Source organism: Anomalospiza imberbis, chromosome 12 (genome assembly GCF_031753505.1).
Source record: "Anomalospiza imberbis isolate Cuckoo-Finch-1a 21T00152 chromosome 12, ASM3175350v1, whole genome shotgun sequence".
In the NCBI taxonomy this organism is placed as follows: domain Eukaryota; kingdom Metazoa; phylum Chordata; class Aves; order Passeriformes; family Viduidae; genus Anomalospiza; species Anomalospiza imberbis.
The window spans coordinates 14,888,409-14,916,373 of record NC_089692.1 but is presented as its reverse complement, the minus strand read 5'-3'; the positions used below and the strand labels follow the sequence as shown (position 1 = coordinate 14,916,373).

At 50.4% G+C, this 27,965-nt stretch overlaps 1 protein-coding gene and 1 long non-coding RNA gene across 3 annotated transcripts; one reads left to right on the top strand and one right to left on the bottom strand.

Annotated features, from left to right (window-relative positions):
* Window positions 1-26: 26 nt before the first annotated feature.
* Window positions 27-27,280, top strand: CSNK2A2 (casein kinase 2 alpha 2). 2 transcript variants are annotated; one of them, XM_068203062.1, is made up of 12 exons: window positions 27-382; window positions 596-707; window positions 11,578-11,679; window positions 12,409-12,459; window positions 18,390-18,449; window positions 20,472-20,555; window positions 21,422-21,532; window positions 21,747-21,848; window positions 22,162-22,262; window positions 22,973-23,121; window positions 23,309-23,402; window positions 26,837-27,280. In XM_068203062.1, exons 1-11 carry the CDS (start codon window positions 279-281, stop codon window positions 23,383-23,385), a joined length of 1,053 nt encoding a protein of 350 aa, XP_068059163.1. In that variant the 5' UTR covers window positions 27-278; the 3' UTR covers window positions 23,386-23,402; window positions 26,837-27,280. The 2 variants fall into 2 exon arrangements, with proteins under 2 accessions (XP_068059163.1, XP_068059162.1); XM_068203061.1 differs by lacking the exon at window positions 26,837-27,280 and having other exon boundaries at window positions 23,309-24,825.
* On the bottom strand, window positions 6,971-17,856 carry LOC137481352 (uncharacterized). Its single transcript, XR_011003433.1, has 2 exons — window positions 9,561-17,856; window positions 6,971-9,522 (listed from the first exon to the last, which is right to left on the bottom strand). It is a non-coding gene; the product is annotated as an uncharacterized lncRNA (long non-coding RNA).
* Window positions 27,281-27,965: the final 685 nt, after the last annotated feature.

The following is a 27,965-nucleotide window of genomic DNA, read 5'->3' as shown; positions in this document are numbered from 1 at the left end:
GGCGGGTTCGGCGGCGCCGCCGCCGTTTCCGGGTTGGCTGCGCGGCGCTCGGGGCGGCCCCGCCTGCAGCCGCCGGCACCGGGCCCGGGCCTCGGCAGCTCCGCGGGCCCCGCGCCCGCCGCCCCCGGGCCGGCCCCGCCCCGCCCCGGCCCCGCTCCGGCCTGGCCCTGCCGCCCGCCGCCGCCGCCCTCCTGCGCGCCGCGCCCCGCCTCGCCGGCCTCCCGCGCCGGCCCCGCGCCCTCCTCCTCCTCCTGCTGCAGCCGCCGCCCGGCGCCGCCATGCCCGGCCCGGCCGCCGGCAGCCGGGCGCGGGTGTACGCGGAGGTGAACAGCCTGAGGAGCCGCGAGTACTGGGACTACGAGTCGCACGTCCCGAGCTGGGGGTAAAGCACCGTGCGGGGACCCGCCCTCCCTCCGTCCCGCGGGAGGGCCTCCGCCCGTGGGGAGGGTTTCCTGATCCCCCGCTCCCGTGCTGGCGTGTCCCCGGGGGGCTGCGGAGGGGGAGAGGCTGGGAGAGGACCCCGCTCCCCGGCCTGCTGCCCTGTTAGTTATCCACTCTTCCCCCACCACCGCCTCTCTCCTCTTGGTGCCCGCAGCAACCAGGACGACTACCAGCTGGTTCGAAAACTCGGCCGAGGCAAGTACAGCGAGGTCTTTGAGGCCATCAACATCACCAACAACGAGAGGGTCGTCGTGAAGATCCTCAAGGTGAGTATCCCGTTGATGATGTAGAGGCTTGTGGTGGCTGGGAGCAAGAGAGAGAGGAGCTGGGTTGGCAGGGCCAAAGAGCTGTTGGATCTCTTTCTTCACCCCAAAACTCCTGTTTTCTCGTTAAGGATTTTGGAATGGTGTGTTTGGAAATGGATTTGGTGTCTTGCGTGCTGTAGCGATATTTTGATGTCTCCACCCCTCCTTGTCCAGCATAGCTCAGGGCTGAGAGTTCCTCTGGTGGGGGAGAGCTCCGAGTCCTGACATTTGAACAGCGTTGCGTGTTCTGCCTGTGTTTGGCAAATTATATCTGGCAATGCCTGTCTAAAACAGCCCAGGGACTGCCATTTCAACAGGAATGTGAAGCCTGGAGGGGGGAATCCTTCTGTTAATCTCTAGACAGCCAGCATGTGGCCTTTTCAGAGCCAGGCTGTGGGATGCTCAGCAGTTTAAAAAGCACCAATATTTTATATTCAGTCCTTTAGAGGTTCTGATGTGGAAAAGAACTTCATCACAGTCAGACTACAAACGCTATGGAAACTTGAGGGGTCTCAAGGAGACCTACCGAAGTTTGGCAGTGTTGGTGACCTGTGTGCTGGTGTGTTGACCCTGATAGGGTTGGGCTGTGGGGACCTTTGTGCAGCACTGGGAGGTTGTAGTTTGGGATGGCTGTGCACAAGTTATACACTGCAGGGCATGTCTCACTGTATTTGACACTGAAGCAACAGCTCACAGCAAGCTGTGCTAACTGTCCTAGCAGCACTCTGTGCTGGTGATCTCGGGGCAGGCAGGGCAGTTAAGACAGAGATGAAAGGTTAGAGTTGCAGTATGTTTGGTTCTGGCTTGGCTGACACTTGTGGCTGTCACTTGTTGGACCAGCAACACTTGTCACTTGTTCCCCAAGAGCACGTGGGAGCCAGTGTCTGACCATGGGTGTCCTAAGAATTTGGGCACGCATTCATCCACAGTGTGCAGGGGGTTCTGAGCTTAATGTGCCCCTGCAGCCACTGAGAAGAGCAGCTTTCCAGGACATGCATCTCTGCAGGGCTGTAGCCTTAAGGCACTCACTAGATCCACTCAGATGGCATGTCTGGCTGTCTTTGCTGACATTCCCACTCTCTCGCTGTGCCTGCTTCCTTGGGATCTGCCTTAGCTTCCCAAAGAACTTGTCATGGTCCAGCCAGCACTCCTGGGAAAGGTATCATCTTCCATCTGCCTCTGGGAGGAGGCACACAAACACCAGCTTTGGCTGTGAGCAAGGAGGTGGCCAGGTGAGCTGTTTGGGAGAGCCTCTGTGGCTGAGCCTGACGTCAGGGCAGAGTGGTGAGTTCACGTGTCCTTGCCAAGCCAGGTTCCTCTGGCATGCTCCCCCTCCTTTGGATTCTTTCTGTGGTTTGGGGTTTTGTCTTTTTTAAAGCACATGCAGGCAGGAGTTTTTGCTGTGAGACAGTAGTCACAGGTGGCAAGTGCAGAGGTGGATTTTACAGCAAGATGCCTTGTGGCTGGCCTGGGGAAACTGTGCACTTGTGCATGCTGCTCTGGAGCCCTTGATGGCCTCTTTGGGATTGCTGTGGTTTATTGAAATCCTAGGTCTTGTCCCACATAGAAAGGCTCCACAAGGCTGAAAGGAGGCTGCAGGGAAAGTCATCAGAAACTGTGCTCCTTGCCTCTTCCCAGCCCAAAGAGCCTCCCCTAGAGCGATGCTGCTCTCCCTGTGGCAGCTGAACTCTGTCATGTCTAGGGAGCCTGACAGCCTTGGACAGTGAGTCAGCTGGCAAGAGTCATCTGAGGGCAGCTGGGTGCTCCTTCTCCTTGGGGCCTGAATGTGTTGCTTTAATGCCCTGCAAGCAGGAGACTGGATTGTCCCAGATATGAAGTGGATGGTATTGCCACTGGTTCCCCTGGCTCTCCCCACTGGCATTAACATGCAGACAGCATTCCTGTGAGTGAGCAAGGAAAAGCAGAAGGTCCAGATAAATAAAGATGAACTTTCTCCTCAGTGGAAAGTGGGTCAGTGAAAAGGGAGTTTCAGAGCATCATGTTGTACATTATGAAAACCTGTGGAGTGTGGCAATAACATTACTCTGATCTGTGGAAAGTGCCTCTGGTTTCCTGTAACTAGACTCAAAACGTAATTGCAAACATAATTGCATGTATCTACAGAGGAGTCTTAGCAAAGGGGCTGGTGTCTCTGTTTCTCCTAACTGTGGAAAAATTTGGATTCTGTGAGATGAGAAATGCAACCAAAAGTCTTCAGGTTTTTGTGTGATGCAGGGATGGGTCAAAGGGAAGTACCGTGGTTGGGCAATGGATGCAGCTGTTTAGCATAGTTGCTCCTTTCTCTTTAACATTTTTGAGAGTACAATTTATGTTAGGTGTTAGAGTGAGTTTTAGCAAGTCACTGTCTTGGTATCTCAGCTTCGTGGGAAGTCACTGGTGTGTCTTCCTAGTCTTTGCTCTTAGAAGCAGCTTGTCCTTACTGAGCTCAAGCTAGCACGTAGCAAATGCTTCCCCTGCTTTGGTGTTGTACTACCTGAACATCTTGTACCATCCTCCACAGAGGTCAGGAAATTTTATCACCCTTTGATGCAGAACTGAGCCACAGAGATTTCCTGTGTGACTCTGGGCAAGTCCCTTAGCCTCAACAAAGCTGAGAGTAGAGCATAGGTCCTGGTTTAGGGCTGCATGAGGGAGAGAACTGCTCTTCCTGTTAGGGCAGCCACTTGCCTGGCGTGCTCCATGAAGATTTTAACTTTGGACAAGGCCAGGGACTGAGGGCTCTGGTTGGTATCACAGTGCTCTCGGCCTTTTGGGCTTCCATAAAACAAGGTGTCCTGTTTCCCTGGCCAGTACCCAGCATTTCCTTTCAGTTCTGCTACCCCAAGTGCAGGACCAGGCATAATCCTGCAGGAAAATGGGATGTTGTTAGTTGTGGTCATAACATGTATCAGCAAAGGAAGAGACTTTAGATCATGCAAATGACTTTGACATTACCATTTTCTGGATCAAGTGCCTTACAAATATGACACTCTTAATGTCACTTTTCCTGGGAAAATTCTGCAGCTCTTTTTAAAAAAGGCATATGAAGCAAGTAGGTTGCTTCTCACTCCACTGCAGCAGGACATCAGGATGCACTGTGTAGGATGGTGTGTGCAAAGCAGTGGGGCAGGAGCCTGGTTTGCCACACAAGACACCCCATGCCCAACATCCTCCAGAAGCTTTTGTCTTGAGCAGTGAGGCAGAAGACAACTCCCTCCCTTTTCAATGTATTCAGAGAGCAGAGAGTGAGAAGGGTGTGAAGTGTGGGGACTCTGCACTGTACTGACCTTCCTACCCCACGGGTTAGTAGGACATGGAGTCAGCCAGCAGCTGTGCTCTGCAGTCCCTCGCTGGCGTTGGAGGTTCCTGTCTGCTTTTTGATCTGGCTGGCCTGAGTACAGCTGTGGCCCTGCTTCCTGCCTGCCTTGGGGCAGCCCACACCAGGAAGGGGGAGTGTGTGAAAGTGTTCTGTATGTGTTTTCGTGTCATGCTTAAATCTGATGCTAAGGTTTGACTCCCAGGATGAGGCCTGACATTCCTCAACATGTATTAAGGAAGTTTAAGACATCCTTGTTGCTAGTGAGTCGTGTGTTGTCTACATCCAATGCAGGTATCTGAAGCAGCTCTCCTCTTCCATATCTTACCACACAGAGGTTTTTGATGGACCGCTGAGGTCAGTCTGTGCTGTCTCTTTGATGAACTTCTCATTTTGTTTTTCTGCTAATGCAGCTCCAAAATGTCTCCCATCATGCCTTTAAAGTGATCCTCTGTTCTGGGGTAACAGTGTTCTTGGAGGATGTGAACAGTGTTGCAAGTTGCCATTCTAAAAGCCAAAGGGTAACTTTCCACATTGCTTGTAACTACTACAGGTGATACCATGTCATGAGAATGATGCTGTTATAATGCAGTTAGTGCTGGTGCTGAGTGTTGGCTGTACCACCTGTACAGGTGTGTCCTTCACCTCCCAGTCTCCTGTACTGCCTCCATCCCTACTGCACCCCCCCATGGGGTGGAGATTACAGCATCCATGTTGACAGGTCTCTACAGGAGTCAGGACTTATCCTGCTTTTGTGATGCACCTATATGTCCATGTATGCTCTACTTGTCTGCAAAGCATTAAACCCATCAAAAAGAGGCTGTTTGTCTCCTAGTGTGGTTACTCTGCATGGGTGAAGGTAGGGGAAGAATGCAGATGAAAGGAGAGGGACCAGTGAGATGGAGGTCCTGCAGCAGTGATGAAATAGCCTTTTTCTCCTTTGGTGGCTTTTGTCCCTCTGTGCTGAGTCCATGCACTGGAAATTTCAACCATGTACATGGTTTCACAAGTGCATTCTTGCTTGTTTGGCTTTGTTTTTCCCCTGTTCCCCCATTTGGGCTGTGTGAAGCCGCCCAAGCTGCTGCTTATACCAGGCACTCTTGGAGGATCCTGCCAGTGTTGAACTCCAGTTATCACTCTAGTAACTAGAGAACCAAGTTGGGATGGTGGCTCTGCTAAGTTTTCTTCTGTCTCTACATGCCCACATACATCAGCTTGTTCTAGAGGGGGGCTGAAATGACTCTCATGCTGGTGTGCAGAAAGGATTGCACAGGGAAATAGGATTGGATGCTGTTGGTCCCTCAGGCTGGAGCTTTTGACTGCATCAGTGACCTTCCACCAAAGCCATTCAGTGCCTGCTCCTGGTAACTCTCTGTCTCTTGCTCCTCCTGCATTTGCATGCACTGAACCAGCTCCCCCTGGCCCACTTCCTCCTCTGGCAGTCTTGAAATGAGCCCTTTTGCTAGAGAGATGGGTACACAGCTCTTGTCTTTCAAACACTAGCTGCCCACAATGAGCTTGGCAGAGTTGGCTGCTGGAGTCCAGCCTTGTGTGAGCTGAGACCAACTGGGACAGTACTGGGTGCCTTGCAGAGGCCTGGAGATGCAGCTGGTGACTCTCGTTGTGGTGGTGTAACACCAAGGAACTGATGAGCTGCAAAGCTGCAGCTCCCACCTGGAGAAGGGTGAGATACAGCCTTGTGTCTGTTCGCAGGGGGCTGAAATAATAATTCCCATCCCACGGAATGGTGGTGGTGGGGATCAGGGCTTGGTCCTCACGTGTCTCATTTTTAGTTGACTGCAGAGTTCTTGATGTATCATGGGCAGTTCTGAAGCCCCAGGAGGGCTGTTTCAAAGTGTGCCATGTTGGAATGAAAAGGATTCTGAAGGAAAGAATGAAGCTGCCTTCAGAACACATGCCGGAATATTCTACCAAACTTAAGTATATTTTATTTAACTAAAAAGCAGTAGTACTTTTGTACTTTCAAAGTATGTTTTTCCCCCCTTTTCTAAAATTCAAGAGCAGCTCACAAAAGTTTAAATTTCCACAATGGAAGTGGTAAAATGCAAACAACCAACAGAATGTTAACATAAGCGGGCTCCTCAGTTTTGTGGCTCTTTGGAATACGATTATTTGATTTCCCAGCTGATGTCTGGCAAAATAAGCAGAGCTACTCTGAATCCAATTTTCCTATTGAGCAATTGATGTTGGGCTTTATAGGCTGATTATTGTGATCCTTTCGATAATACTTGCTAGAGACAAATGTGCTTCTAGTGCCAGCTTTTAAATGTTCAAAGCCTGTGACAGGGATGCTGCTCGAGCCTTTTGCTGGTCCTGGACGTTGTGTGTTCAGATCTCCCTGCTTGTTCACTGGCAGCATCGCCGTATTTCCAGGCTATTCAGGCTTGGTGAGCAAAGAATTGATTTTTTTTTTAATGGGGTGATGGAATACATTACTTTAGTTTCTCATGGATTTGTATCTTTTGACTGCTAAACCTTCTTTCCTGCTGTGCTAACCCCAGTTTTGTTTCAGAGCACCTGCTGGGCAAAACCCAGCACCTTCTGAGATTCCTTCAGAGCAGCACATGTGCCCCTCAGCTGGCAGCATGTGTGCACTGCCGGGCCGCCTGCTCTGGGCTAATGTAAAGTGATTTTTATGCTTTGGACTTAACTTGTATTTCACATGCCTTCCTGGTCACTGCTTTTCTTTCACAGTGAGAAAATGAGTAGAGAACTTCGGGTAACAAATCTGATTTTTCTCTTTGCTTGAATTCAAGCAATGGGTCCCTAGGTTGTTGGGGAAGGCTGGAACTGGAGCATCTGACAGAAGAGTGTACTCCCTTTGCTTTAGAAACCAAGCAAAAAAGATGTTTAACCAGGCAGCCATTTATTCGTTCAAGACAGGAAGTGATGGTTGCAGTCTTTTATTTAAAGGTTTATTTTAGCAAACAATGTAAATTCTCCCAGCTGGTGTTTGCTGCACCTGGACTCCTTCCCTGCTTACAAGTTTACATGATCCTGTGGAAAATGCCCCAGGATCTGTTCTCTTGGTCACAAAAAGGTGTTTTCTTCTGGATCTACCTGACTACAAAGCTTATCGTGTGACATTTTTCACCTCTGCAGAGGGGTAGCTTTACACGATGCTCCCCAGTCTTTGGGCAAAGAGAGTTGGGATAGCTCTGGTCACTGTCACTGCCTCTTCTGCCTGACTTTCAAGTGAATTGAAGCATCCTTATCCACTTGGCTGGTAGGGTGGGAAACTTGCAGCCACCAAAGGATAGGTGGCTGAGGATAGTCAAGTGAGAGCTGCTAGGTCCAGCAGAGACTATCCTCCTGTGGCTGGAGGTCATCTTGTCCCTCTGCTCTGGGCACTCAGCATAGTGGACAGCTGTGAGCTGCATGTTTTGTCTCCAGAGTCCACAGCCACCTCACTTCCAGTTTGCCTGAGGAAGGAAGCAATTTTCTGGGAAACTGGAAAACTGGCTTGTGCTAGACAGTAATGTTGTTCTAAGGGTACTGATGCAGTTGAAGTAATTAAACCCCTCCCAGTGTAGACATGGTTAAACTGAGACATGTCTTTTAGCCTGGTTTCCTATGGAAACGAGTCTTACGCAATCCTGCTGTCTGTCAGCCTTTCTCCCCCTCCTCCCCCCAGCAGTTTTTGCACTGGTTGGCCAATTTCAACCAAATGTGACAGAAGTCTCCAAGCTGTCAAGTTTGTACAGATTTCATGGAAGTAGGTGTTTGCACAGAGCAGAGGGAGTGTTGGAGCCTCTTTCAGAGGGAAGGGCTTTGACCCATACTGGTCACTGGAGAATCCCAGCATGGAGGAAAGCTTTGAAATACCTCTGGCGTGGGAACAGATGGAGTTGGAGGCTGTACCTATGTAAAACATTGCCTTGCAAACAGAGATCAGACTCAGGAGCAGTTAATTTTGTCGAGGTGCCTGCTCCTTTCCCCTGCTGGAAATCCCCCTCCCAGTGCAGGAGGACTGGCCTATGTAGGAAGCACAACCTGAAATGCTGCTGTTCATAGCCCAGTTTAATAAAATAGCCTTAAATGAGTATTGTTAAAAATACTCTGGCTGCAAGGGCTGGTGTTTTAGAAGCTATCCCTGCTGGGAGAGGCAGATGGTTGGAGGCCATAAGAGCTTCAGTTCACATTTAATCCATGTGTGTTTGGAGTCAACATCCTTGGAGAGACAGATCGGGTGACTCTGAGAGACAGTTGTAGCAACCCAGACTTAATCCTGGTGCGTGGCTGATATGCTGCTGCCAGCCTGTAGTTTCAGCTGTACTGGTCTATGGGACATGAGGGAAGTCAGCAAAGTTTCTCTGGTTTGAACAGTTACCCTCAGTGCAGTGCTGGCCATGTGTTGGAGTGGTTTTCACCAAGGTGTTTGACTTGCCATATGCAAGAGCTTGGGCTTGGAATCAGTTACTTGGGCTTGGAATTGGTTACTGGGCAAAAACAGAGCCCCGGTGATGTGTCCTTGGATAGTACATGGTGTTTGCAGCTGTGGCTGGGGCAGTGGTGTGGCATCTGTGGGTACGAGGTGGCGAGAGGCTGGGTAGGTGAAAGCTATGCAGGGGTGCAGGCCAGCAGTCACCACTGAAATGGGGAAACTGTTCCCCCACATTGCTCTCTCTGAGGACACTCCTAGGCAATAGCTTTTCCTCTAGAATGACTTCAGCCCGTGGCATTTCTTTTGCCTCATCCTTGTTTACCTAGTGGTGGAAAACCCCACTTCCAGCGCTGGCTGGGTGCGGGGAGAGCATCTGAGGATGCAGGGCTTCCCAACCCCAGCCTGGAGGCTTGTGGGGCCCTCATCCCAGCTCACAGCTGATGTGGGGATGGTGTGACCAGCCTGGCCAGAGCTCTGCAGTCCTGCACCTTAGCAGGAAAAAGTGCAAACAGCAAGTGGCTTTTAACTCTTCCCTCTTGCTGAGACAGTGTTCGCCTGAGTGTCTTCCCTTGGTGATGTCAGAGATGCTGCTGGTGGTGATTATCTGCAGGCATTTCATTAAAAAAAGACCAACTTTCTTCTGTCCTTTTTTCTAAAAGTAACTGATTTTGTCTGCTCTAGTTAGTGTTTTAGTGTGTGGTGGGTAAGGGTAGATTTCTGATGGAGATAACGTAGAGCATCATTTTCCCATCTTGCAAAAGGTGAAAGAAACATGTGGAAGTGACTGGAAGACAACAACTTCTTCCCCAGTGGGAGCAGTGGTTGCTATGAAAGGAGAGAAGGGAATCTTGGAGGGATAGAGGGATATCCTCCCCTACCTAGCCGATGCAAAATGCCCCTGAAATAACTACAGTACAAAGGAAGAGGTGTTTCAAAGTGGGCTTTGGGTTCTCTTGGCTGTGTTCAGGGACTGTTTCAGCTCCCAATCAGGTGCAAGTGTTGCAGCAGAGAAGCTAGAAGGCATGTCTGTCATAGCCAGGCCATTCAGGGTGCACCTTCAGGATGTCAGTGTCTCAATTCATTCAGGGTGCACCTTCAGGATGTCAGTGTCTCAATTCCTCTTTGAAGTTCCTTGGAAAACAGCTTGTGTGTGCATCTGCCTCACTGGACAAGCAGAGTAACCAAATTACATCCTCTAATTCCATCTTGGCCTTTTGGTAAGATCTGTGCATGTGGGTGACACAAGGGCAGTGTCCGTCTCCATGCTGACATAAATTAAATTAGTTCCTAATGAAGCATCCTCCTCTCAGGTTCCAAGATGTAGCCCTCACTCTTGCTGGTTTACATGCCCCTGCTCTGGCTGATTCTCCCTTTCTGTCCAAGCTCCCAGGAGCTCCAGCATTCTCTGGGTACTGCCCTGGGGCTGTTGGTCGCCCACTCCCCAGCAAGCTCTGCCCAGCATGGCTCCAGCTCTGACGGCTGCGGTGGCCTTGCTGCCATTTTCCACAGTGGCTTTATGAGGTGCTGACGCTCCCTGTACTGGCACTGGCGTTATTTTTGGCACTTTGCTTCAGGCTGAGATTCTCATCTTTTGGCTTTAAAGTCTAGCTCATGCCTTTTAAGTTGCAAGAGGAGAAGAGCAAGATTCGAATCTGAAGGTTTCAGCCACCTGAAAAGCCTGGAAATACAGCATATTTTATCACTTACATAAACGCCATATTTTCCCACTATATAAAGCCTTCTGTTCCTTCTCCTGTCTGCTCATACATTTCTGCCAGGGGTCTGAAAACAGGGGTTGCCTTGGATTTGCCTGTAAGGGGAGTATGAGTTGTCCCATCAGCACTCTGTGGCCGTCATAGAAGTGGGAGGCTGTGGCAGAGGTGGGGTGGTGAGCGTGAGCTGTTGAGCTCCTGTGGCTCCTTGTCCTTCACGCAGACATCTGCTAATGTGTGTTACTTTGGGAAGGTGCCTCATACCTTTGCCATTCCTTATCACACCCCTCCACACACACCAGACTCAGTGCCAGAGATGATGAATGTTTTAGAAAGCTAAAAGTCTGGAGAGGAGTGTTTTCATCAGCAGCCTCAAAGATGGGGCTTTACCAGCAAAGGGTTTTACCAGTCCCTGCAAGATGTCTCTGCAGTTCTTTTTAGTGGTACTGGTGGGGCAGGAGGGGATGTTCCAGCTGTGGAATGAAGGACTGCTAGACTTGGTGACTTGCAGCTGGTGCTGCCCACACTGGCCAATAGCCAAGGCTCATTAAAAAAGTCTCACCTCTTATCTGCTCTAAACTGCCTTTCATTTCCAGCAGGCACGGAGCTAGGGTTGTCCTGGGAGTGGATGAGTTACAGAAACGATCATTTGCATTGAAGTGAACCACTGGATCAGCAGAGTGTAAAAGCCAGCCCAAGCTCTGAGCCTCTGCCTTGGGAGCAGCTGTTCTTTGTCAGTCTCCACACGATGATGTCCAGAGGAAAGCTTACTTTGCAAAGAGGGCTCCTGAGACTGAGCAGATTAGAGGAGGAGTCAAAACTGTTTAAAATGTCTTTAGGCTTTAAAAATAATCATGGTTATGGATGCAGTGACATGCAGTGCAGTTGGCTCTGTGCATTTCGTGTGGTTGCAAATGAGGCACAGCAGTGTCTGAGCTTACAAGTAATCTTGGTGTTGGAGACTCTCAGGTATTGTTTCATAGGATTAAAGTATTCATTGGGAAACAGGTTGAAAAGTGAAAGACTGGTTAGTGTTGGTAAACAAAAGCAGAGCTAGGTCCACCATGCTTGTCCTGTGACTCTGAGTGCACTACATGAATCGGTATGGTGAGGTTACCACATAGCAGTCCAAGGCACCTTTAACCACAGTTACTGGAGTCACAGTTCTGTTTGGAGTGGTTTGATTGTCCCCCTGATGCTTGGAAATGTTTCATGGATGAGAGGGAAATCCTAGTTCATACAAAGTGTCTGTCTCCTCTTTGGTGCTAAAAATGTTCCCGTGTGAGGGTGGGAGCAGAGAGAAGAGGGGAGGTGATGTGTTCCAGTCAAAATCAGTGGCAGAAATGAGTGTTAATTTTTGAAAGGACTCTCACTTCTAATTTCTTTTGTCTATTTAAGCCAGTGAAGAAAAAGAAGATAAAACGCGAGGTTAAGATTCTGGAGAATCTCCGTGGTGGCACCAACATCATTAATCTGATTGACACTGTCAAGGATCCAGTGGTAGGTGCCTGTGTTGGGGGGATGTGCTGGGATTGCCTTCCCACCAGCTGAAGGCACGGCTGGTTGGTTTGGATCTGCTCCTCTTCCTTTCAATGTTCCCCAGATTTCTCAACACCCCTTCTTGTGTCTTTCCTGAGTTGCCCCAGCTGATGGGGGAAAGTTTTGAAGTCCTACAAATTTTCTGTAAGAAAGTAGAGCCTGTAGCCTTCTAGCTTCTGTCTGGCATCTGGAACCTAAGTACCAGCCAGGGCAAGTGGATATTAAGTGCTTTAATCCTTCTGGTTGCTGTCCTACCCAGTGACCAGTGGTCATGTCATGGTCTGCACTCCCACAGTTACCCCATTCCTGGGGAGTTTTCTGGGACTGGCAGCTGGCTGAGGGCTGTGACTCCCAGCTGCTGGCAGCCCTGGAGGGGAAATGCTGCTGCAGTGTTGGCAGTCCTGGCTGGCCTCTCTCCTGGGAGGAAGGCTGAGAGGCCTTAGCTCCTGGTGACACGTTTTGCCTTGCCCAGTGCTCTCTCTGTTCCATGGTGTGGGGGAGCAGCACTGGCCAAAATGCCGAGTTGGTGCTCAGTGTGTGGGGTATAAGCAGGGCTGCACTTTCCGTGTCCTGCTCCCACCTTGCTGTCCCTAGTGAGGGCTGGGCAGGAAGCAAAGGCTTTCTCAGGTCTCTTGGAGCCAAAGAAAGGTCAAGTGTGTATTTTAAACCATTACTTTTTCTCTCTTGCAGTCAAAGACCCCTGCTCTGGTGTTTGAGTACATCAATAACACAGATTTTAAGGTGAGTTTGCCTGAGTGTGGAGGACGGAGGCTCCCATTTTCTGTAAAATGCTGTGATTTTCATAGAATCCTCAAGAGCTGTGGGGGAATTTAGCGTTTTCACAATTGTCAGCTTCACTTTTCTTTCTCCTTGTAAATCAGAAACCTGTTAATGGGCTCTAAATGAAAAGGCATAAAAGGTTTCTGTGCTGAATGTCCCAACTCTGAGGAGTAAGGTCAACAGGGTAGATATTCTTACTCCCCTCTCAATTTAGTAATCACTGCTGTGCTATATATTCAGCCCAAGTTAATCCCTGAGCTGTAGTGCTCTGTTTACAGCAGTGCAGTTGATGGAACTGGTGACGCTGATTTATTCTGGAATCCTTCAGATTTAGGAACTGTGGGGTGGCAGAGGTTGGAGAGCTCATTTCCCACTGCTAGTGGGCCTGGTAGTGAGGGATTGAACATTCTTGAATACATCTTAAGAGCTTTTTTTTTTTCTTGTCTGAGGCTGCAGCATATTCCCAGCTCTTCTGATGTCTGGGGGCTCCAAGGGATATTACTGTTCCCAAAATTAGGGTCCTGTCTGAGTGCAGCTACAACTGCCTGTGCTTCCAAAATGCTTCTAGACAAAAGGGATCTATAATTAGCAGCCACACCTATCTTAATGGTATCTTTGCTTCCCCCATGTGACCCTTTACCCTAAATCACTAAGTCAGTGGTGGAGAATTAATTGAGCAGTTGCCATTAGAAAGCCAGCAGTCTTCCCTTTTGCTCCATTCAGGGATCTCTTTCATTCCATGTTATGGGATGGTGGTTTTTTCTTCCTTTCTGTCCCAGATCATTATGTAGGTACAGGTTTTGTAGGAAGCAGATGTACCAAACACCCAGAGAAGGATCTTGGGCTGGTGTTGGCTATAAAGAAGGTAGCTGGCTCACAGATCAGCTCCTGCTGCCCTGCATGCTGAGGGGCAGCACATGGAGTTTCTGTCCCTCTGGGGTGGGCCTTGTGAGCTGGATGCTACCAGGTGGGATGTATGTGTGTAGCCTGAGCTGCAGCCATGCTGCAGTGAAGGTCTGAGTGCTGCTTAATCTCATGTAGAGATACACTGCAGGAGCCACAATAACAGCAACTTGCAGCAGCATCTGCCCTGACAGCTCTGGGTAGGGAGAGCAATGTTGCCTCCATCGAGTAAACAGCCATGAGAGGAGCGCTCTGTGGTGACCTTTCAGGGCTAATTAAAGCAGGTTTGGTTTGCCTGGGCTTTGTTGACATCATCTGGGCTGTGCCAGTGCCTCGTGTGTTGGGAATGTTCCCCTATGCTTCTGTGACCCACAGCCTCCTTGTAAGGCTGGTCCTAGAAGTTTTTAACTTTCTATTTAGATACCTTTTAATTATTTCATTGATTTTATTTTTAATACATGTCTTGAGATAAGCTATATTGTTCAGGCATTGGTACACCTTGCTGAGGATTGCTTTGTGTGTCTCCAAGTCAAAATGTGATTACACCACTCTGACGTGTCCTTAGAGGAAAAAATTATCCTCAAGGATATCCCCCAGAAACTGAAATGTATCCATGAAGTGGAGTGTTCAGCAGTACCTTGAGGCTGGTGGCCAGTAAGGCACTCTTAACTGAAAATGCTGGGCTCGGGGTCCATGGTCCTTTGGCCATCCTGGCCACATGGAGAGCCAGGCTAGGCACTGCTGCAGCCAGTGAGGAGCATTGGACTGGCCACTGCACAAGTGACAGTGCTCAGCTCTGGCTGTTGCATTACAAACAACTACATGAGCTTGCAGCAGACTTCTCTAGGCTCCTGGGAGAAAGCCTTGCTCCTCAGGGAAGTCCAAATTCACAGCTGTACAAGTCCAAGACAGAAAGTATTGATGCTTTTGATGCTGATTGGTGCAAGGCAGGAATAACTTGTCTTGGGAATGCAAGTGTGTCCCCAGGGCATGCAGTGTGGCTTCTTGTGTTCAGAGCTTATTTGTAACCTGAATTTCCCTAGCTGTGTATGGGGTGTGTGGGTTGTTTGATGCTCCACTCCCATGAGCTGTCTGCCTCTTTGAGTAGGTTCTTGGGGCTCCAACTAATTGCAGATTATAGAGCTGCTTCTACTGAGGGTGCCTGTGGGTGTCTTCTTCTATACAGAAACTCCCAAGATGTCTCTTCCCTTGCTCTGAAGTGCCAAGCAGGGTGCAGAGTACGTGAGACCACTTGTGTTGGAGGTCTCAGCTTGCTCTGTACATCCACACGTGAAGCTGCTGGAGAGCATCCAGTCATTGTCCCCCTGCTCCATAGTCCTTATCTCCCTGGGCAGTCAAGTTCTGCTGGAGTTAAGTGCCACATGAGCTAATCCAGGTGACAAGGACCTCTTCTCTTTGTTTGGATGTGGCTGTTGCTGATGTGCCCATCTCTGTGTTGATATCTGGATTCAGCAGCACTGGTGAGAGCCAGCATGTCACTGGCAAATCACCTTCAGGGTGTGTGAGGGGTTCCCAGGGCAGCTTGTGTGGCTGAGGGCTGTGACTCCCAGCCTGCTGGCAGCTCTGGAGGGGAAATGCTGCTGCAGTATTGGCAGTCCTGGCTGACCTTCCTCCTGTGAGGAAGCCTGCGAGGCCTTAGCTCCTGGTGACTTGTTTTGCAGGCAGCAGGTGGTTGCTGACCACTCCACAGGCTTTCATTTTTCTCTGTCCTGTTGGCAGTAGTTGCTCACAAGCTTGAATGTCTGCTCAGTTGTCTCTTTTCTGGAAGTTCCTCTCCTCCAGCATTATTTTTTGCATTGATGCTAATACTTTGACCCCTTTGCCTGCTCAAATGGCAGAACACTGTTCCTGTCAGTGCACCCATGGAAGTCGCTGCTGGATTTCCTCAGCTCTCTGTGCCTGGGCAGAAGCTGCAGTTCTGTGGGATCCAGGCTGTGGCTGTGGATGATCCCAGATCAGAAGCACAAGCTTTTATTTCACTATTCTTAAATGATGGTATAAACAGGAGACTTAGGTGATACCTCCCCAGAGCTGATTACATTTTCTTAAATTACCTGTCTGGGTCCCTTCTGGAAGTGACAGCACTGTACTTGCCAGGAAGATGAGCTGGAGCCAGGCTGGATATGTATTCTGCTGGGTGAGGACAGCAGCTTATGTACAGGGTTAGTGTTTCTCTTCAGACCTGCTGCATTACTTGTCATCTGAGAGCATTCAAGCTCCCCACAGCAATTTGCCTTAAATGAAAGCTGCAATGCAGAGCCACATGCAACTGAGGAACCATCAGTGAAATTAAATGTTTTTGCTAATTGGTTTCAAACTAGAAATGAGACGCCTGCACTGTAGCCACTGTATTTTATAAGCATATCTGCTACTGTGCCTTTCATTGCCCCAAAGAGGCAAATGGGGATGGAGACAGGTCTCAAGGAGCAGTTCTTGGTTGGGTTTGCTCTAGCAAGTTTGGAGCTGAAGATGAGATGGGCAAGAAAGGTGAGCAATGGAAGGTTGCTTCAGGATGTTCAGCCTGCTGGAGTTGTGGGTACAGTGGGCTTTTGAGTCAAGTCTTCCACTTCATCTGCACTTTGGTGACTTTTCAGGCCCAGTTGCTGTGAGGGAAACGTGTGCATGGGTTTTATCCTTGTACATCCAGGGTTTGTTTAAAAAAATGGTTGTTGCCCTGCATAAGCAATGCAGAAGTAGAAAAGATTCTCCTCCCTTGTGTGGCTGCCAAGAGTGGATGCTTTGGAAACTGTTTTCCTTTTTTTTCTTTTGTTACTGCTGCTGCCCTGCACCCCAAAGCAGTGTGTCTCCTCGCAGCCACCCTGTTGCTCTGCAGATGCTGCTTCCCGCACGTAGCCAGCTGTGTTGCTCACTCAGGGGAGAGGAATAAGCATTTAACTCCTGTCAGCCCCATGCTGGGGGAAGTGTGTCTCTGCCTCCTCGGGCACTAACGGGATTGGTTTATGATTGGTTCTGTGATGTGTGCCAAAACATCACCGAAAGCTGGAGAGGAGTAGTGGCTGTCTGTGGGTGGGTTTGGCCTTTCCTAGTGCTCTGTTTGGAGAAATGAAGTCAGCCCAGGTCTCTGAGGCCTCATGGGATCCTGAGTGCTGAGCAGATGTTTGAGCTGGGTCTGAGTGATCCCCACAGTGATGTTTCTGATAATCCTATTCCACAGAGACAGCTGTAAGAACAGAGCATGGGGCATGTCTGCAAAGGAGGCGTCTGTCCTGCCCTGCTACGCTGGGCAAAGGGGATTTGGAGCCCACTGTCAAAGCCTGCTTGAGGCAGCTGCCTGTGCAGGACCCACTTGCAGTGGAAATCTTGGCTCTGTCCTTCAAAGCTGTGTGCGTTCACTGGCTGCCCGCAGGGCTGAGCAGGCTCCTGCAGGGACTGATCCCTGTGGTGAGCAGAGCTGGGCACTGCTGGCCACCCTGCTACCTTGGCACTGACAGAAGACAGAAGGGCTGGGTTTCACAGGCAGCTCTTCTAGGGAAATCTGTTGAATGCTGTTTGCCCAACAGTGTTTGGGCTTATCATGGCCCAGTGCTGAAGGCCATGAGCGGGAGAAGCAACAGCATTGCAGGTCTGAGAAGAAAGACATCGGTGACCTCCCTTCCATCCCCTTGCCACTTAGAGGCAGCAAGAGGCAGAGAGCCAGGGAATAGGGAAAATGAGGCCTAGTCTTGTAATGCCACTGCCTTTCCTGCCCTCCTCCTTCCCCAGGTGCATTGATGTTGCCAGGTGAAGTTGAACAGGACATTGAATGCCAGAAAGACATGTTTTACATATTTCTTGCAGTGTTTGTAACCTAGGAAGCCATTTAAACAGACCTCTGGAAGGACTCAGCTGTCCTCTGCTGGCCCTGTGTCCTGCATCAGTAGTGCACAAGTCAGGAAATCCATCCCTGCTATGGCTCTGTAGCTTGTGGCTATGTCTTTTTTGCTCCCTGCTCACTTGTCTGCTTCACTGGGTTGCTCCAAAGCATTAGGATCATCCCAGCTCATGAGAATACAATGCAGTTGTGTCCTGGAGGCTGTTAAAGCTCTGTGTGTGTATGTGACACTTGTATGTTGTCAAATGATTTCTGATTTTGGGGCTGGGCAGGGGCAGTTTGCAGATGGCCCTCAGTAAGGCAGGAACCTGAGGATCTCAGCATGGGCCTGGAGGGGATCCAGGGCCAGAGCTGCTTTTTTGGAATGTGAATTTCAATCCCTTGCTCTGGGATTTTTCCTGAAGCCGCCAAGTGGTGCCTGTGCTGATGCAATTGGTGATTTGTCTGAGCTATGAGATGATCCTTGTTTGTAAGAAAGGGCAGAGAGGTCTGGTCCCACTGCTGCCCTGTGTGTCCTTCCTTGCCCTGCCCTTGGCATCTTGCCTTGCTTTCTCTGGAAGAGAGGACAGCTCAACAAGGTTGAGCTGACTCTGCAGCCTGTGACAGATATGGCTCTAAGGCTGGCTCTCTTCTTTGGGCTTCCCAACTCCATGCTCCTTTAGATTGCTGTTTTCCTCTCCTTTTCACACCCTGAACACCTGGACACCTTCCCATGTGATCCCAGCCCACCTTCTCTGAATGCTGTTGTCAATGCTGACATACAAAGTCATCACAGAAACTTGACAACAGAAAGAAAGTCACAATTTTATGTGCCTCCTCCAGAGCTTTTGCTCTGTCCCCCCTGGACAGACAGCCTGCCCATCTCCTACTGGAAAGTTGTGACAAGTATGAATGATGCCAGTAGCATTTCACAGGAGCCCTTTCATCCTTTCTAGATTTCCTGACAGGTCTGAGATCAGGAGAGCCTTTGGGAATGGTGGCATTCATAGGGAATCTGGAATGGGTCAATTATTGGAATGGGTCATTGCTCTGGAATGAGCAGTGGAGGCAGGTGGGGTGCAGGAAATGAAACTATTCCAAAAATTGAGTATTTATTTTTTCTTTCTTTTTTCCTTCCTCCCCAAATCTGTTTCAGCAACTGTACCAGATCCTGACAGACTTTGATATTCGGTTTTATATGTATGAGCTGCTAAAGGTGAGTGGCATTGCACATGACAGTCTGGATGGGAAGACCAGGAACGAGAGTGGCAGTAGTGGGGCTCATGGGGCACTGTTGCTAAGAGGTTACTTCTCTTGTGTTCAGTGCAGAATCCAAGTCTCATAACCTGGGAAGGTCTGGGAAGAGATCAGGTTACCTGGCTTGTTGCTGTGAGGTATTGCAGCCAAACTGAGGGCCTTTGGTCACCTCCAAAGAGTCTGTGATTCTCTGAGGTCTAAAGTGTTTGTGATTGTGTCACCAGGTAGAGCTGTGCTTGGTCTCCCTATGACTCTTGCACCATTGGGCTGCTGTGAGGAAAATCAACTCCCAGAAAAACATCCAGAGCCAGGACAAGGCCCTTGAGGCAGGGCTGGAGAGCTGTGATGCTAGGGAGAGTAGAAGAGAGGGATTGGCAGCTCCAGGCTTTCCTCTGCTGCAGTATTCAAATGCAGCCCCAGAAGGTGAATTCTGCCCACTAGTTATCCCAGCTGTTGCATGTAACATCAGTGTTTTCCTTTGACACCTCCCAGCTAAAGCTTTCCTTGCCCCTCTGATGAAAGGTGAGGAGTGCCCTAAATACCTCCCCTTAACTAGCCTAGCTTGCACTTCCCCATGGAAATTCCCTCAAGGAGCCATGGCAGGTCTGTGGGATGTGCTGCACTGGCTCTTGGGGGTCTCCATCTGCAGGACAGGGGAAGCAGTAGGGCACAAGGGAGAGCTGACAGGTTTGACCCATCCCAGGGCTGTTCTGTGCTGACCTGCTGAGCAGCACCTTTGCTCTCAGGTCCTAGCAAGGCCTTGGCACTTCTGGGCTGGCACTTTGCAGCTCCTGTGCTTCTGGAAATTAGTGGGACAGGCTAGGAAAGCCCTTTGTGCTCCAGGACATGATGACTGGAGGAGACTTCCAGAAACAGATCCAGTGGGCTCAAGGGAGGCTTTCTTCTCTTCACCCCCATGCTTGCCCACCTCTGGAAGGGAAGGACCTTCCTACTGTAAGTTGGGAGTGAGCCCGAGGCAGTCTGGGATTAGGATGGGAGGGGTGATGAAGTTTAGTTGATACTTGAGCCTTGGCAACACAAGACACTAGAAGAGCTTCCTCCCTGGATGCAGTCTGTGTGACCTGTTACAGATCTCCTGGACAGGAGATCCAGGACCACTGTTTCCTGTGAGTCCTGTGGGCTGTGAGGCCACGTGTCACTGCAGGGCAGTTCTCTGAGGCCTTGCTGTGATGGAAGCTGTTGCCTCCTTGCTTCCCACTGTGGCACAGGCCCAAGGACAACGTTGCTTCCCTGGCACTGGTGTCTTGGATATTGAATGACTACAAGCTGTACCCTCTTTCTGTGCTGCTGGAGATGCCATAGCATCTGATATATGTTGATGGATGGATCTCCCTCCCCCTGGAGATGAGAAAACAACATTCTCACCCCCTTGCTCAAGGGAACAGCTGCGGTGGGGGGGCAAGTGGTGCAAGGTCATGGAGCTGGGGAGCTTATATGTGCTCCTGCCTACAAGTTTGAAGCAGCTTTGCTCTCCCTCGTGTGCTATCATTTGCCTTTAAGTGCAATTTGGCTTAAATCAGCAGGGCAGAGGTGACTTTCTAGCTCGAGTATGTTTTGGGACACAAGTGGAAAGCCTCACTGGAAGGCCATAAAACTGCATGCATGTAGGAGTCATTCCCTTTCTAGGGAAGAGAGCCTGACCTAGGAAGCACAGGGCTACCCAGGTTGGAGCACTGGGCTTGTCACCAGGTGGGACACATCTCTGCATTGTGTTCTTCAACAACTGTGCAGGGAGCACAGGGAACACCTGTGACTGCAGTAGGGCACAAGGTCCATATAGACTTGTTGCCAGCTTGTCACTTTATCATGTGCAGGATAAAAGCTGAAACTGCTCATTTCATGTGCCAGGGTTATGGCACTTCTTGTGAACTCTTGCTTCTGCCTGAGAACTGTCTGTTACATTGGTAATGCTGTGCCTGTGGTTACAGCCATGTCTGTTGTGTGTGTGTGTGTCTGCCAGGCCCTGGATTACTGTCACAGCATGGGAATCATGCACAGGGATGTCAAACCCCACAACGTCATGATAGACCACCAACAGAAAAAGGTACTGTGACACCAGGGCTTACAAGCAGGGGTTTTCCAGGGAAACTTGAAACTCTGCTGCCTCTGTACCCATAGCCCTGGCAGCTGCACATACCCCTCTAACCTTTCTTTACTGGCTCCCCTCCACCTGTGCCAGCATCAGGAGATGGTCAAAGTCCCACAAGGAAGCACCTCAGTGGGAGTCCATGGCTTCCTCCATGGCTTTCCTGCTGGTTAGACCACAGGAAATGGGCAGCACAGGGGCCTACCCCACCCTGTCTTGATACTTGTATCTCATTGAGTGCTGTGTGTGCCTGCCCCAGGGACCTGGAATTTGTGTCAAGGAACTAGCTGGTGGTCCACAGGTCCCTCTCTGTCAATCAGCAGTGGCTGTACAGGCAAGGCAAGGTGTATAAGGAAGGGAATCTCTTACTGGAGTCCTTCCCTAGTAAGCAGGTTGTCCATCCCAGCTGTGGGGGATGGTCTGCCTTGCAGGATGTACTGAGCCCCTCCTACCCCATTTTCTGCTCTCAGTCCCCAGGTAAAATCAACACTGCTTTCAGCCCAGCTCTTCTAGAGAGTGGGATAAGACTTTTGGCTGTTCCCTAGTACTCGAGGACCTGGTGGTGTTGGTAAGGAGCCAGCTGCCCAGCAGTAACAGTGTGCTTGGACTCAGAAGGCAGTGGAGCTCTCTAAGCTGGGCTTTGACCCACCTGCTGATGTTAGGGGAAAGGGAAAAACCTGATCAGAGAACTGCTGAGAGCATCTGCTGTCCACAGAGGGTCTCCCTCCACCCTGAGCTCCACACTTGCATCAAGGGATTGAGGTTTGGCCAATGTGGCCATCACCTGCCTGGCTGATGACTCTGTGTCTCTGTTGCATGCTCAGCTGCGGCTCATAGACTGGGGTCTGGCCGAATTCTACCATCCAGCTCAGGAATACAATGTCCGTGTGGCCTCTAGGTACTTCAAAGGACCAGAGCTCCTTGTGGACTACCAAGTAAGAGTCTGTCTCCTCCTTGCTATCTATCCAGTGATAACACTTGTGGCTGCACTTTAGCCACCTTTGGGTTGTCTGGTTTTGCCTGTCAGGGCATTGCCTGGGTTGGAGAGAGGCTGGCTGTGAAGTGCAAAGGCTGAGGCTGCCTGTGCTTGTGGGGAACCAGGCTGTGGTGAGTGTGCCTTTTCTGACAGCTTCTCCTTTTCTCCCTCAGATGTATGACTACAGCTTAGACATGTGGAGTTTAGGCTGTATGCTGGCAAGCATGATCTTCCGAAAGGAGCCCTTCTTCCACGGCCAGGACAATTATGACCAAGTAAAGACATTGTTACCTGGCTTACTTTGTGAAAAGTTTGTTCCCAGTTCATCTCTGTGTGTATAGTGGGGAGGCTCTGGGGATGGGACTGCCAGGCTGGGAGGATGTTGCTGTGTTTGGTTGAGCCATCTCTGATTTTGCTGCCATGCATAGGAAACTTGTTTTCTGCACATCTTGCAAAAGCAAGTCTCAAGGGAGAAACTCCTTCTGTCTGGATGCTTCCAGAAAGAGGACTCTTAGATTTGGGTAGCTCTGCCTCTGCAAAAGAGTGGTGGGCTGCCCTTCTGCTCTCTGAACATGCCTTTTGTTCCAGCTGGTTCGCATCGCAAAGGTCCTGGGCACAGATGAGCTGTATGGGTATCTCAAGAAGTACCACATAGAACTGGACCCGCACTTCAACGACATCCTGGGCCAGTAAGTGGAGAAGTGAAATGCTGCCTTTTTTTCCTTGTAAGCACAGAGAGGGAGATAAACTGATGTCTGTTCCCTTGAGTCACTCTCAGCAAAGGCCTGCTCGATCTTCTGGATAACAGTGCTGCTTCCAGGCGTCACATCTAGCTGCTCATGTCATCTCAGGAAGTCACTGAAATGCAAGCTCTTTCCTTTTGTGTCTCCCATGATTCATGAGCCATCTCCTATTTCGTCTCTCTCCTGCATGTTCACATCCTTTAAGTGGAGATGTAGAAACTGCAATAAGTGTGGGCTGAATGGCTCAGAATCTTCCAGTTGGGATTTCTGAAAAGGACAAGTGGAATGGATGGAATAGTGAGGACAGGTTCTGTGAGACTGGGATTAGTGAGGATAGCTTCTGTGAGGCTGGCTGGCAGGCCAGACTAGTTCTAATCCCAAGAGTATCACCCTGCCTGCCACATGGTGTTGTCTAGTCCCTGTAGACAGAAGGGAATGTGCAATGTTGTGCCTTTCCTGGCACGGGAGATCCATACAACTGTGTACATAAAGAAGAGGATTTTCCACCTTTGGCAGGTGTTTGCTGGGCAGTAACTTGTGCAAGGAAGAGCTGTGGGCTGTTATCACAGCCACCCATACTCAGAAGTGGCTGGTGGCAGGGGTTTCCCATGGGACATCGGGGTAGTGCTGTGCAGTGACAGCTGGTCCCTTTGCAGGCATTCCCGGAAGCGCTGGGAGAACTTCATCCACAGTGAGAACAGACACCTGGTCAGTCCTGAAGTCCTTGACCTCCTGGACAAGCTGCTGCGATATGACCATCAACAGAGGCTGACTGCCAAGGAGGCCATGGATCACCCCTACTTCTGTGAGTCTGTGGAGTCGCTGGGGCCAACGGGGATGGAGTTGTGGGGGCAAATTTTGGCTCCCCACTCTGCAAAAGCCTTAGCAGCTCTGTGCAGTTTGAGGGCAGTTTCTCTGGAAGGATTTGCCTGGGTGGAGCTTCCGCTTTATTAAATGCTGTTTCCTTTTCCTGCCTGGTCTGTCTCCTGCAGATCCAGTGGTGAAGGAGCAGTCCCAGCCCAGCTCAGAAAATGCTGTGCTCTCCAGTGGCATGACAACAGCACGATGAGGACTGGAAAACGACGGGTAATTCAAGATGTTTACAAATAAAAGCAAAACCTTCGGTCACACAGTGAAGGGAAAAGAACCAAGGACCCCCCCCTCCTTTCCCTCCCCTTTATACTCGGCAGAAATCTAACCTTTGGGGGGGTCTTAAACCTCAGTTCCTCTCTGGTGGTTGTGGTTAATGTAACTCTAACCCTGTGGTACCAAAGCCCTGGGCAAATGGTCTTGCAAGAGCTAAATATGTAGTGATATCCCCAGGGCTCCACACAACTGATTCTGGTTCACATCTCTATGGATCCTTCTCTTCCTTCTCAGTCCAGCCTTCCCCACCATGCTGGTGGGGACAAATTGGTCGTTCCACCATCAGCCCTTAGCATGCCTCTTTCTAAACTTGCCTTTCTGACTTGTAGACTCTGAATGAACCAAATTCAGGCTGGGGGTCAGCAGGTGCAACTCTGTTTTGAGGTCCAAGTCTTTACTGCTCACTCTGGGCTTGAATTTGGCCCTTGAATTCCAGTTTCAATTGTGAATGCCGGGGTGGTTGGGGGGTAGGGAGGGGGAGTTCGACAAAAACCAACCCACAAACCCAGCAGCATCTCGGGATTGGTTTGGAGCATTAAAACGAAGGCACTGATCCGAGTTGCTGGGGAGAGGAGATCCCCCCCTCCAGTGTGTTTGACAAAGGCTCACTCTGAGAAGAAACTCAATAGACCTGCTTTGGAAACTTGTGAATGTGAGGGCTGCTCTTGTGACAGGAGAGGGGAGGGACTATCCAGACTTTCCCACCGAGCTCAGGAAAGTCAGTGTTGCAAGATTTCTTGTGATAGGTGTGCAACCACGTACCTCATGACGTGGCTCCCATGAGAATTCGTGCCAGACGCAGACTTGTGCCAGAGCACAGCTCTGGAGCGGTTCAATCCAGCACCGCAGGATGGAGGAGTGGAGAGGAGGCTGGGGAGGAGAGCACAGGGAGGGGGGAGGATCAACAAAACACCGGCGTCAGGGCGGGGGCTGTGCAGCTACTGATCCAGGCCTTGGGATCCCACGCAGTGTTTTAACAAAGTCAGCCATTTGTTAAATTCTGAGTGCCGATCCTCTTGGGGGGTGGGGGGTTCGTCTTATGGGTTCTTTCATCAGATCCCTCGATGGCTTTATAGCCCCACAGTTCACAGTTGCCTCCTCTACTTGTTCTGTGTGTAACTTCATCAAGTGGTTCTGGTGACACTCAAACCTAGACGCTGGAGATAGTGTTTTCCCACCAGCACCTAAACACAGAATTTCCTTCTGCGGCATTGTTGAAATAGTTAATTTTTTATAAGGTTGCAATGTTTCTATTTGAAACATCTGTTTACATTCCATATTCCAATAAAGTTCTATTGGCATCGACAGCAGGTCAATCCATTTGTATAATTCACTGAAACCAATAAATATCTATACGTCTGAACGTCTGCCGTCTCAAATCTATGGGATAGCCAGAAGGTCTGAGAGCTGGAGGCCTTGTCTTCTCCAGGAGGGCAGGTCAGCTCTTCCAGCCCCACTTGTCTGTGTTTTTTTGGGATCTCTCACTCAGTCTTTGGTTGCAGTTCTTCCTGTTGTCAGCCCTGAGAGTTTCTCTGGGGCAGATTGTCTCCGCTGCCCTGGGGTCGCAGAGGAGGTGTGAGGGTTTGGGCACAGCGTGGGGCTCAGCTCTTGTGCTCCACTGGCCTCAAACAGGCACTGCCTGAGGGACAGACCTGACTGCTGTTATCTGGTGGGTCAGACCAGGTCACCAATGTACAGCTGGAAATCGGGGTTCTCCACCTGTGTACCCCCCTGCTCGTCTGCTTTCAGCCTGCGTGGGTGGCTTTGTCTAAAGATGTGCTGAGTAGGGAGAAGCTGTCTCCTTGTACCTGGGGACATGGGGACTGTCCTGGGTGTCTGGGCTGAGGAGCAGCCTGTGATTGCTGCCATCCTGCAGGGCGTCGCTAACATTTGCTCTCCTGCAGAGGTTGCTGAAGGCATTGGTGAGTGTTCCCAACCCTCTCCTTCCATCTGCCCACCCTCCTGGCTGCCTGGCCTGAGAGGCAAGGGAGTCTCTTGTGCTCTTACGCTGTGCCAGTACCAGCAGGGTTGGTTTGGGGTTTTAATATCAAGTTTTGAATTGATTTTAAATATCTATTGAATTGCTCCATTGAGAAGTGGATGTTTCTCATGGCCTGTCCAAGTTGCTATGGGAGAAGCTTGTCTGTTTTCCAGCTCTTGTGTGTTGGCATTCCCAGCTTCTGGAGGGGCAAGGCAGAAGAGGTGGGGAGGAGAAGAATGGTTTGAGTGGGGGAACTTTGATAGCTGAACACTTGACCACTGTGTATGAGTGTGCTGCATATAAGGGCTTGACAGTGTCTGAACCCGATGGTGAAATTTCAAGGTGGTGCTTGGAGAAATATCTGTTCTGTAAACCTGAGTCGGGAATTCTTTCCTGGTATCCTTAAGCAGAGGAAGAGAGCTGCTCTTCCAGAGACTGAAATGGCTTTCCTTGGTTGCAGTAAGTAGAGAGGCTGGAACAACCTGCCCCTTATCTCCCCACATCCCTACCCCAGCTCTAGGGTAGGATGAGCAGTGACAGATTCATCCTGGAGGGAAACAGCAGCTGAGCAAGAGTAGTCTGGAAATGAGGAAGGTGTGAAGTCTCCTGATTCCAGGGCAGTGGGGACATATGACTGCAGCTTGCACCAATTTATCTCTGCAGCCAGTGGCTCTTCCAGCACTCAGAGCAGGAAATCCTTCTCTCCTCTGGACCTTAGCAAAGCGTTCTCCTGGCAGTAGGGACAGCCAGGAGCTGGGGAAGAGTGCTTTGTACGTAGGAAGTTAAGAGGACGGGGGAACATGCATCTTCATCTGCTTTCCCCTGGAGAAAGTTAGGAGACTCCTAGTGCATGTTCCTGGCCTTTCAGCTGGCCTGGCTCCAGCTTTCTAGCAGAGGTAGAGCATTGGTTTGGCTGAGTGCCTTGTGAGAGGAAAGGCCCAAAACTGAGCCCCATCAGCCACTGAGGGATGCAATAGGAAATGGATGCAGCAAGCAGCTTTGCCAGCTTGTCTGTTGCGAGTGTGCTGGGCATGATGAGTGCTTTTAGTGGAATTATGGGAGATGTTTGTGGTAGTGGAGGGAAACTCCAAACAGTAGGTCATAGAAAAAAAGTCCAAACTTGTGTCTGGCTGTCCGTGACAGTTCTGCTTTGCTGGACTGCATCTCTCTCTTGCCTTGCTCAGCTCTGCCTTCCTCTCTCGCCTCTTCCAAAGCAGGCTGAGGTTCCCTGCTGTCCCCAGATCCAGAGGGCCATGGAGGGTGCGCCTGGGCCTGGCTGGGGGTGGGGTGGCAGATATGGGGCAGCGTGCCCAGCCATCGCCTCCTCACGGAGCTCCGTGTTGAGCTGGCAGTGCCCCGCGACGCTCACTTCCCTCCTCCCGTCTCTCCTCAGGTCCGATGCTGTTGCTCCCAATTTTCCATAAGCAGAATGAGAACCAAATCAAACGTCCTATCGGCGCGGTAGAGCGACGGCGGGCGGACTGCGCGGCGTGGGCAGGGCTCAGAGCGGGGCACACGCCTGGCTGGACGGCACTCGCCTCGCTATGACCGCAGCCCTTCCCTCCGAGTGTTAAAGGTTCTTCTGCCTCTGTTTCCTTGTTGAGCTCTTCCTGACCCAGAAAGCGTGGAAATGTGAAGGGTGTGCAAAGCAGTTGTTGGTTAGTCGTTCCTTCCTCTGTTCTGGCTGTTCCCCCCCAACCTCTGATGGACCATGGTTAGACAGCTTGTGCCTGTCTCTTCCAGGACATGGGGGTTGCAGGGGATATAGTATCGTGATGGACAGTTCTATACTATAATTAAAAGAATTCTATATTGTTGAATAAAAGTTTTAAAAGAAGCATGCAAGGAGGAGTATTCAGTGGGGACGTAGCTGGAGAGTGCTGGCAGAGTGTGCCCGGCTAGGACAAGCTGGGTGAGGAAAGCAAGAGAAAATTGTACAAAGTCAGTGTGGGCAGAGGCAAAGGAGCCATTTGCCACCTTTGGAGATATTTCTCCTTTCCCTCCTTAGGCCCCCACACTCCTCTGAAGGTGCCTGCCTGGGTGGTGGCCTGAGTGCTAATACTGGTACCTGTTTTTTCCAGCCCTGGGGGGGCTTGGGCACGGCTCTGTCTCTGAACCACCAGAGCTCCCATCTCTTCCTCTTTCTTGGGCTCAGGCTCTCCTCCTCCTCCCCACCACCATGACCACAAAGCTGTGAGCCTGGAGGTCCTGTCCAAGGGCCACTGCATTGCAGGAGTTCCTCTCAGATGTGGTCCTTCACTGGCAGTGCTCAGGAGAGTCTGCCTGCAATAATGGTTGTTGGCCAAGCTGGGCTCTGGTGTTAGGTATTAATGAACTACTTGAAATTCTGTCTAAAAGCCACCAGCTGGACTCTGTATGACTGTACATGCTCATTTTTCTTGTGCCGTCCCATTCCTTCATTGCCCATATGTTTTTCCCTATACAGTTTTCCCCTATACTGAAGCTGCCCGGGGGAAAGGGTACCTCTGAGACAAGGCTCTTGCCAGGGAAAGAGAGACCTG